The sequence below is a fragment of the Triplophysa dalaica genome, chromosome 4, assembly GCF_015846415.1.
Source record: "Triplophysa dalaica isolate WHDGS20190420 chromosome 4, ASM1584641v1, whole genome shotgun sequence".
Lineage (NCBI taxonomy): Eukaryota > Metazoa > Chordata > Actinopteri > Cypriniformes > Nemacheilidae > Triplophysa > Triplophysa dalaica.
The window spans coordinates 2,235,076-2,246,199 of NC_079545.1; the positions used below are offsets into that span (position 1 = coordinate 2,235,076).

The 11,124-nt window shown below is 37.6% G+C and overlaps 1 protein-coding gene across 1 annotated transcript; it reads left to right on the top strand.

The window, feature by feature from the left end:
* The first annotated feature begins 2,732 nt into the window (after window positions 1-2,732).
* Window positions 2,733-10,829, top strand: LOC130418926 (long-chain-fatty-acid--CoA ligase ACSBG2-like). The gene is made up of 12 exons (XM_056745139.1): window positions 2,733-3,824; window positions 4,874-4,962; window positions 5,063-5,183; window positions 5,433-5,513; window positions 6,291-6,440; window positions 6,509-6,676; window positions 6,829-7,010; window positions 7,085-7,318; window positions 7,404-7,621; window positions 9,077-9,216; window positions 9,735-9,978; window positions 10,278-10,829. Exons 1-12 carry the CDS (start codon window positions 3,510-3,512, stop codon window positions 10,379-10,381), a joined length of 2,046 nt encoding a protein of 681 aa, XP_056601117.1. The 5' UTR covers window positions 2,733-3,509; the 3' UTR covers window positions 10,382-10,829.
* Window positions 10,830-11,124: the final 295 nt, after the last annotated feature.

Here is an 11,124-nt window from a genome sequence, read left to right on the forward strand (position 1 = left end):
TCTAGAGGTTATTAGACCATTTTGACCTCTGTTAAGGTCACCCATAGATGTGTTTCAGTGTGACCGGTGGTGTGATCACATGACCCTGGCGGTCATATGCATGTTTCTATACGTCACCTTGTGTGTTTATTAACTGGACTTTCATCCGGTTTGCTGAAACGTCAGATTTTTACAGTGAGAGCATCATTTACAGAGTTTGTTAAGTTTGTAATACAGGAAGATAAAAATCCTTGAAGACTGAAACAAACATCATTGAGTATTTCATAGTTTTCCGGCTATCAACACTTAAAGCACATGTATACCAATAAAAGTTTATCAGTCGGGTTCAGCCAGAGTTGTGAAATATGTGATGGTCATTTTGTTAGAGATATGTTATGGATTTATAATTGCTGAAAGATTGGAAAAGGTGAACGTTCACAACACCTTTATCAATGATGAATTACTCTTTATCTTATCACGTCTGCTGCTTCATAACCTCTTTCATGTTTGTGCAGGCTGCTTTAAAGCTTTCGTCTTCTTTCACGAAAGAAAATCTGCCGATGAGCAAACTTTCTGTTTGTGAAAGCATTTCAAATACAACTAAATGCAAATGAAGGAGGATATTATTCCAGAATGCAAATCCAACTGAAATATCAAGCCCGAAAATATTTACATGATATGCGCAAATGTGTCTTTGAATCTTCTTTCATTCATGTTATTCCAAACCTGCATGACTTTCTCCCTGCTGTAGAAACACAAAAGAAGATATTTTAGAGAATGTTGGTGACCACACAACCCCATTGACTTTCATTGTATGGAAACCAAACCACCGAGACATTCCTCAAAATATCTTCTATTGTGCTCCACTGAAGATGGAGTCATATACAGGTTCTCAATGACATGACGGTAAATAAACAATGACAGAATGTTTTATTTTCCAGTAATTTAACTTTTTTTTACAAAATACAGCAAGTCATCACTGTGGTAAAGGATCACAAGTTGAAATGACTTGCAGGCAATTTTTATTATACTTAAGAATTTAAGGCAGCACTTCTCTTAAGCTGACGGGATGGGATTTGTGAACAATCACATTTCCTATCAGCTTGATGTTTTATCACCTGCTCCACGTGATCACATGATAATGTTGCTCATATGAATTGTATTTCACTTGTATGTTTGCAGCTCCTCACTGCACATGTGACGTGATACACGCCTAGATGTGTATGAGGTGAGAGCTGTGTTACATCTGATTTAGCAACTACACAACAACAACAAAACACAGACTGACAGAACAAAACCTCTGCGTGCACACGTGAGTACTCAACTGCGATGTTCATTAAGATGCTCGTGAGGAAACTTGTGTGAAAACTGAATATAATAAATGTTGCTCTCATATTTGTGTTGAGTTTTTGTTGAGGAAATTCAAAAATAGTTTGCTTCACATGCAGTTAATAAATTATTCTGAAATTGCATGCACTTTATATATTTATACCTTAACAGAATAGCCTATAATATGTGTTTATATAGTTTTATTCTCCTGTTCAAAACAACCAAATCACCGGGGATACGATTAGGTCTATCAGGTTTCTTAAGAGCATTAAATAAAGTTATTTATTTATTTTATAAATGAAATGCATTTGTGTCAGTCTCAGAGTTAAACGTCTCTTCTGTCCCATCTGTGGAGAAATTCATGGCCACAGATCATGATGTGGCCATACTGGTTTTGTAATGGTGATGAACTTTGTCATATTTTGTCATTTTCAATAGTACGGTCAATCCACGAACTCCAAAGAAGATTTGGTTGTTTTATGTCTGGAATGTGGTTAATGGTTAAATGTATTCAAATACAGTAGGAAAGCATCAAAAGAAAGCAGAAATATAAGCCTGCTATAATACAACTTTTTGACAATTACATTAGACATGCTCTAGATGGCATGATTGTGTAAACTGTGTAAAAAATACTAAACTCTGCAAAATGTTTCTGGTGTAAATATGGCTTTGAGTGTATTCGCTCATATGGCTGTGTACTGTATAAATCCATATAGTTGTAAATTGCATTTCCTAATGTAGGTGAAAGGTTTGTCTTGTCAGACAGACGCACACTGGCTTTCATCATCTCTATCTGTTGGCACATTTTGCTTAATATTTTGCAAGAGATGGGGGGCATATAAAAGAAACCTCTGGTGATAAAGTGGGAAGCTTTGGTCAGTTTTGACTAAGTTTAAGACATCTTAGTTTTATATACAATAATATTTTAATTATTTTATTCAATAAGGAGAGGGTATTTCAAGAGCTGAGATTGGTGTTGTTCTATAAATTCATCATTTTTTATTCGTTGTCTTAAGATTCCGGACAATGTCTGCCAATGGTTTTGTACCATCTTGCGACTCCAAGGAAATACCAGCCATTAAAAAATCTACTGACGGGTATGTAGACTTTATCAAGCAAAACATAAATACTTTCTCTCTTGTTTTAATATATTTGAATGGATTCAGTGAAGTCAGGGGGATCGTTGCCCACATGGGGGCCCCAGCTGACTTCCTCAAGATGACTAATAGTTTAAAATGAGCCAAAAAGAGCATTGAAATATATTTCTAAAACCAAGACATTCTCAATTATTTGGCCATTTTATTAGGAATAAACATTTTGCCAGTTTATGACAAGCTTTCAAATATGTGACTGGGTAAAAAGTGAGAGTTTTTGTGAGTGGGGCCTTTGAATATTGTTGAACACAATGTAGCACCTTGGAGTCAGAACCGTTGGGAACCCCTGGATTAATTGATCATTGTCTCATTTGATGTATTCTTTTTTTTTTCATCAGTTCTGAAGAATACAGCACTGTACCACTCAGTGGACCCCAAATTCATCCGAATGGAAAATGTTCATCCTCTATAATAACAAGTAACCCAGGTAACTGTCTATTCAGAAGTAACCACAACATATTTGCGTACTAAAAATAAAGTACTTTGCATAAATTGTGATGAAAATGCTGGCAAACTATAATAGGCTTCTCATTTTACAAATGCATTACCTGGTAAATTTCGTTTGGACTTTAAATTGTTGGCCATTTCTGTCCAGATTATTTTGTTTTGCATGTATTTCTGATGTGCATTTTTTCTATTCAAAAACCTGTTACGATATGAAAAATTAAATCAAATTCAAGATCAAGAGCTAGATCAGTAAACTGATAAACAATGAACGGCAAAAATTTCAGTACCGTTACCACAACATATGAACATTTCCTGCTAAAACCACTGATAACTGCAAGAAATTCCTCCCGATAGTGTCTGTAATCTGTTTGTGTGTGGTGTCATTTTTTTAACTCGCTTCATCACATGTGAAACCTGATTGGTGAGAAGGCGTGCATTGTTAGTAACCTGACCTCAGGTGTTGTCTTGTTAAGCAGCGAGTTCCTTGTTTTTTTTGTCAGTATATGACAGGAGAGACAGAGGCGAGGTGATCAGACGGACTGATCTGTTCTTGAACACACATCATACAGATGCTTCAGCGCTTTCTTCTCACCGCTAGTCATGTCTTCTGTATGTCCTTGTTGTCCCGATCATAAAGGAGAAGATGTGTCCATACCGTTGGTGGTTGGAGAGGCACGTCTCGCTCCAGCCCAGGACCTGTGGAGCACAGCCAGTGACCAAGCTGTCAAACTGAGGATGGAGACGTCCGGACCGGGCTCGGAACCTTCGATGACCATCCATCAGATGTTTAAGGCTACGCTGCAGAAGTACGGAGACTTTCCTGCCCTTCGTGAAAAGATAAATGGAATTTGGGTCACCCTGACATATAAGGAGTACTATCAGCATTCCAGAGCAGCTGCCAAAAGCTTCTTGAAGGTATGAGTGCACACAGCTTCACACCTTTTTTATTGTGTGTAAAGGTTGTTCTTGAGCAAAACTCCTTCGTGCTGTGAATGAAAGACATTTGATATTTTATTCAGAAGATCCTTGACACCTTCACCGTATAGATAATGTATGGTCTGTTAGTTCAATCTGTTTTCTATTCAAATATCTATTTTGTGTGAAAGCTTCTCTTTGACTGACATGACTCAAATCATTGGTAATAAAGTGTTTGTTGTGTTGAAATGGGATAGATCTTCTACTATCTTCACAACATTGTCTCGTGACGTTATTATGTACCTTGAGAATGAGACCACTGCAAACTCGTATTTACTTGTAAAGACGATACAAATGCAGCTTTCAACAGAATGTAGAAAAGTAATATAGAATATAATACCTAGATAGAAATGAATATAATCTATAACAAATAACGTAAATATATAGCAAAATAAAGAATAATAATGAAGAATGGTAACACTTTAGTACAGCTGCTTATGAGATGCCTTTTTCATCACATTGGCTGTTTATTAGTACTTATAAAGCACATATTAAACATGACCAAATACTTCCTTAATCCTACATAATACCTAAACCTAACAACTACCTTACTAACTATTAATAAGAAACAAGTCAGTTGTTTACTGAGGCAAAAGACATAGTTAATGGTTTATTTATACCGAGAAGTGGACCTTAAAATAAACTGTGACATGAAGTATAAAAGGATACGGAAATAAGAAATTAAATAGATAGAAGATGAATACAATCTATAACTTTTAACGTAAATATATAGCAAAATCAAGAATAATAATAAAGAATAGGAAATTAGGAATTAAATACAACACAAAATATATGTCTGTACTCTCAAGTCAGAATATCATCATCCTTAGGAAACACACACACACAAAGAGGTTGCTTTTGATAAATTCAGATCATACGATCTATCAAGCGCTTGGACAGCTGTAGTTAGATTGTTTTGTAAATGATCTGAACGAGTGCAGGTGGTTAATTGTCCTTCTCTCATTGTTGACGCATTATCTCTCCTCTAGCTCGGCCTGAAGCGATTCCATGGAGTCGGTATCCTTGGCTTCAATTCCCCTGAATGGTTTATAGCCGACGTTGGATGCATCCTGGCAGGGTACGGATTGAGAATGAACGTGATTCAATTTCGGATCCAAAGAACGAGGAAATAATACAGATGCACAATCTATGTTGAATCACATCTATTGTTTTCAAAGGGGACTTGCCACCGGAATCTACACAACCAACAGTCCAGAAGCATGCCAGTATGTCGCTGAAAACTGTGAAGCTAATGTTCTGGTGGTCGAAAACCACAAACAACTGATTAAAATCCTCCAGGTAGTTTCAAACCCTGTTTATATCTGTGTCTATAAAACTTGAAAAGTTGAAACATTTACTCTAAGCATTTAAAGAAAAAAAAGGTTTTAAGACGCAGACACGGAAACCTAAACTACCGTCTAGTTGTGTGTAGCCTACTGTGTGTACGTAGTAAACGTAGACTGAAAAACGCCAGCTGATGTTTACCTTCAATTGCACTGTAAGTAATACGATATTTAGTCAAAGAAATGTTTTTCTTTCTTTCCGCAGATCAGAGATCAGCTACCACATCTGAAGGCTATCGTTCAGTACAAGGGTGAACTGGAGCAGAAGTTAGCAGATGTGTTTACGGTAAGCCGGTAAAACCACAGCTGTCCAAAGTCCAGCAAACAGAAAACGCTCTCCCAAAGTTGTCAAAACGTTCTTGCATTGAAAGCATTCTATAAACATATGTCACTCTCAATGTTTTTAAAAGGACATAAAATCGTTGGTGAACAACACCATTCTTACACGGTTAAGGTCTTTAGGCATAGAGTCTGATATTGTTCATATTTGGCACTCGTCTGTACCATGTCTCTGAATTGTGAAGACGCCTCTCAAAATGCTTGCTACAGATGCAACAAACGTAGAAAATCGAACTCAGTACGAATTTTTTTAATGACGGAGGCAGTGTGTAGTGTAATTGACACAATATGAGGTCGTATGTATTTTTTATTTAATTTTGGACGCAAGGCTTTAGAGTAATGTTTATATTTAAGGCCACGTTTTCATAACCTAATGGGAATGTTAGCAAAACGTTGTCTTTAGCTGCGTGCAGCCACGCGTGTTAAAATTGCTTTTTCTTATATAAGAATGCTTAGGATGTCCTTTCATGCTGGTCTCAGGATATATTTACACAAATTACTATTCTCGAACAAGGAACTTAAAGAATGCATGTGTCACAGGGTGTGTTTGTGTGTGCGGGTGTGTGTACAGGTTTGTCAAAGTTGGCCAAATATTTGATTATGTCCTCACAAACACAGTGAAATATCGAAACGGCACATGTCAATTTTCTACATATAAATCCAAGTGCTTTACAATAAGTCAGTTCAGAGAAACTCGTTTCATTCATCTTTGGTGTTCTCTCAGTGGGCTGAATTCATGAAGATTGGTAAAGACGTCCCAGACGCAGAACTGGACGCAGTGATCGACAGTCTGAAGTCTAACGAGTGCTGCACGCTCATCTACACATCAGGGACCACCGGTAATCCCAAAGGGGTCATGCTCAGTCACGACAACGTGAGTATCACAAATCGACGGAATGTTCTCGATGTGTTGAAGGATGCTGATGTCCCTGTTCTGTCCAGATCACGTGGACGGCCAGTGCAGCGGGCGCCATGACCCGACAGAGGATGGGTGAGGAGGCGGTGGTCAGCTATCTGCCTCTGAGTCACGTGGCGGCCCAGATGAATGACATGTGGATCTGCATGAGGTTCGCAGCTACGACCAATTTTGCCGACCCGGACGCCCTTAAGGTTTACAACCTGTTTGTGTACTGTTGTTGTTTTGTCCTTTTACTGAGTAAATCATGAGAATATTTTCTATTTGTTTAAACTCTTTTTGTACAGTCTAATCATTAGAGATTGCTGTTGTTAACCAGGAAGTGTCTCGGTTATATTTGCCCCAGGGCTCTCTAGGTAACACTCTGAAAGAGGTGCGTCCCACGAGTTTCTTGGGAGTTCCTCGAGTCTGGGAAAAAATGCAAGAAGCGATGAAAGCCGTCGGTGCCAAGTCAACCGTGATGAAGAAGAAGATCGGCGACTGGGCCAAGGGAATCGGTCTTACGTCGAGCTACAGTGCCATGAACGGGTGCGTTCAGAAACAAAAAAAAGCTTATTGAATAACATCTTGAATCGTCTGAGAATCAGTTTTATCGTCTACAGCGATTCCTCCGTGCCCTGGGGTTTCACGGTGGCAAATAGCCTGGTGTACAAGAACGTTCGGAAAGCTCTGGGTCTGGACCGCTGCCGGGCCTGCTTCACGGGTGCAGCTCCCATCACCAAAGACACCCTGGAGTATTTCATGAGCCTGTACATTCCCATCTTCGAGCTGTACGGTATGAGCGAGAGCTCGGGACCTCACACCCTCTCCTGGAATCAGGACTACCGGATCATGAGGTAGGTGTTGATGATGCTGGTCTCCTTCGTAAAGGCTGATCATTTTGGCTAGCGTTTCGTGATGTTATGTTGGGGTGTCCTCCAGCTGTGGGAAGGTGATGATAGGCTGCAAAACCAAACTAGATAAAGAGGACGCCGACGGGAATGGAGAGATCTGTTTCTGGGGGAGACACGTGTTCATGGGATACCTCAACATGCCGGAGAAGACGGAAGAGGCTTTGGATGCGGAGGGATGGCTGCACTCGGGAGACCTCGGCAAACATGACGACAATGGCTTTCTGTACATCACAGGCAGGATTAAAGGTAGGAACCCGGACCCCATGAGTGACGTATGACATACAAATCGGGATTTATCATCTATTGCATAACTTCTCTATATTGAAAGTTGAAAGTCATGTGTTTTGTTACGTTTGTACTTTTGCATGGACAGGCTATGGCCTAGAAATCTCAATTTTGAGGATTATTTGAAAGAAACTAAAATGTAAATTCAATGTCTATAGTGATCATAAAGAGTAAAATATAGGCTGAATTGAGTCATAATAAAAATGAACCCATTTCTCCATTTTATTACAGGGACAGAATTGTGGTGTTTAATATTTTGTGCATAACTACCCTAGTGAAAATCAAATATACTAAAATGTATTTGAAATACTTTATTTTATGCTAAGTATACTGCAAATACATTTACATCTTATGTACTTAATGAAAACTGCACTGCGAATGTATTTGTGGTATTCTAAATTGGTATACTTAAGGTCTGTTAAATTGGAAAAACTCATTTTGGACTCAATATACTTTAATTGTGCAGAAATAGTGCTGAAGTACAACTAAAGATACATTTAATTGAATTTTATTATGCTGAAGTGGAACTATTGCAAGTATGTTTCAGGAAGGCCTACAATTTAAATATCTTGCATTGAAAGATTGATTTTATAGAAAAAATCATCAAAAGTAGAACACATTTTTACAAAAATATGAAGAAATGTGCATTATGTATAAATGGTTCTACAAACAAAGTTTAATTATAATTTTATATCAGTCATGTCAGTAAATATGTTAATACATTCAAATTTTACTTAGCATTAAATAAATGCATTTTAAATCAATTGTTTTTGGGGGTAGTTGCACAGACAACATATATTACAATATTTTTACAAATGATTAAACCAAATCGTCTATTCATGACATTTGAACGTAGTTTCTTACCTTAAAATCGAAAGTAAGAGGCTTTTCCTCGCGGAAGGTCTGCGGTAAAAATTAGTTAATAAACAACTTCAAATTCACAATTCATGTCCAGTTTTCATCATGTGAGAATTAGCCTCCTAACAAGCATGATCATTTACAAGCAGACGGCTGTTATCGGGAAATAATCTCCTTCAGTGTGATACAAGATGATGATAGTGTCAGGGCGTATATCTGCGACAACAACCCACTGCCTTCACATTATCCCTTACATAATAAGAGAGTATTTCATAAAGAAAATAGATTCATTTTAATTCAATAACTAAAAAAATGTAAAACGTTAAAGGATGTAAACTAAAACATAAGTGATACAAATACTAATGTGTAAATTCATTAAGAAATGTGTCAGTTTAATCACTTCCTAAAAGTAATCTGATTACTCTGCTTGCTATTTTTAAAACGTATGTAAACAAATTCTGCTTTATCATTGGAGATCTTTTTTCATCACATAAAGAGGAAACGATCTACAGTAATATAAGAAGAAGAAGTGTGAAATGTGCCTAACTCTGTTCACAGAAATAATCATCACTGCTGGCGGTGAAAACATACCACCAGTACCTACTGAGGACGCTATAAAGGAGGAAGTGTCAATAATCAGCAATGCCATGTTAATTGGGGACAAAAAGAAGTTTTTGTCCATGCTTCTCACACTTAAGGTAATGCACAAACAACAACAAAAAAACATCAACTCAGTTTTCATTTTTGTCGGGTTCAAATTGCACAATATCAGAATTTGACTCGATCTGTTTGATGTAAGGTGTCGTGGTAATTTGTAATTGACAAGGGGCATCGAGACACAAGAATCATATCGTAATCGATGAAATATTGTGTAGTCTGATCCTGACTCAAGGTTATTTTCTTTTATTAATATTTTGAATTGGCCTTTTTCTCTTTTATATTATGTTTTTTTTTGTCATTAATACTTTGTCAATTATTTTAAATATTGCTATGTAGGTTTCATTTACTTTATTTCAGTTGTATAACAATTTTTTTGGGATCATTTTGTACCTCAGCACAAACCTTTTTCCATTTATCACCAAGGCAACTTTTCTGTATGTTTAGTTTAAAATCATCACAAAATATTCAGGGTCATATTTAGATTTCATTTGAATAGATATGTTTTAATACTTTCAGTTTTATTTAACGATAATAACAATTGACTTCTTTCATTCAGTGTAATGTTGATGAGAATGGCGAGCCCACAGATGAACTGACCCCGCTGGCTGTGGAATTCTGCCGGCAGCGTGGCGTCACCGCTAGCAAAGTCTCGGAGATCATTAACAACCAAGAGCCAGCCATCTACAAAGGCATCCAGGAGGGCATGGACCGTGTGAACGCCAGAGCACCATCCAACGCTCAGAGAGTCCAGAAATGGACCATCCTTTCACAAGACTTCTCTATATCCGGGGGAGAACTCGGTGAGTTATTTTTACCGAAGACGGGACTTTTATGTGTGTTAGAATGATCTGTCAGTCTGCGCGCTCATTTTAGCTTGTCAAATAGTTTAGATAAAAGACTCCAAGATGCCTGGAACAAACATGTCTGACTGCATTCCTGACCTCACAATGGGGTCAGGTATGTTGACATACAGATGCACCTGTGACCTATGAACACGATTTTTTCCATTTCAACATTTTAAGCACTTTAAAGCATCGCGATTTATAATCATTTTTATCAGTGAGAAGTGTGCTATAAAGTTTATTTATATTCCTCTCAGGTCCAACTATGAAGCTGAAGAGGCCTGTCGTCACTAAAATGTATCAGGAGAAATCAACAAATTCTATGGAGAATAACACAAGAGAGACATTTGAAAGGAACTAAACTATTAAACGTGTTAAAGCAACCTTAGATGACAACACCGGGACGTCATCTCTGTGGACTCCAGGGCTTCAGGAAGCAAGCCCGCCAATTCAGCATCTGCTGCTGAACACAATGAACTATAGAAACTGTGATTCCGGCAACGCATACCTTTGTAGTCTCGATCGATCATTAGAAACACTATTTTGTATTGTATATTCTGTACAATACTTATATATGAGATGATTGTGCATATTATTGTTAATCTAAGGAAAACTTTGACTGTTTTGAGATCTTTACAGGGTTATATTGCTGCTCGCAATACACATTAATACACAGTATTGTTTAACGTACAGAACGAGATTTGTCTCGCCAAGTTTCATCACTTATGATTGGAGCTTGTCAGCCGGAATATATAAATGAACACTATATTCATAAATAAAATATATATTTGGATATACTTAAAACAGAATGATCTGCTTTTGATTGTCTATTTACTGTGTGTTTATTGTTATGCAAATAATGCGAGCAGGTGCAGGACACCTCTTGCTTTCTGCCAGTGGGTTCCCACAAAACAAACCAGGGCACTTAAAGCGCATTACATGTAATTATCCGCCCCGTCATTGTTATTTATATTGTTTCCTGAACCAGTTTTGAAGTAACACGAGTAGGTTTCGGCAAGAAACATCATCCCTCCATAAAAGGGTGTTTTGTAGGCTGTTCCATTGAGAATAACCTGCTCTGTTTGGCGTTCTCATCCTTTCATA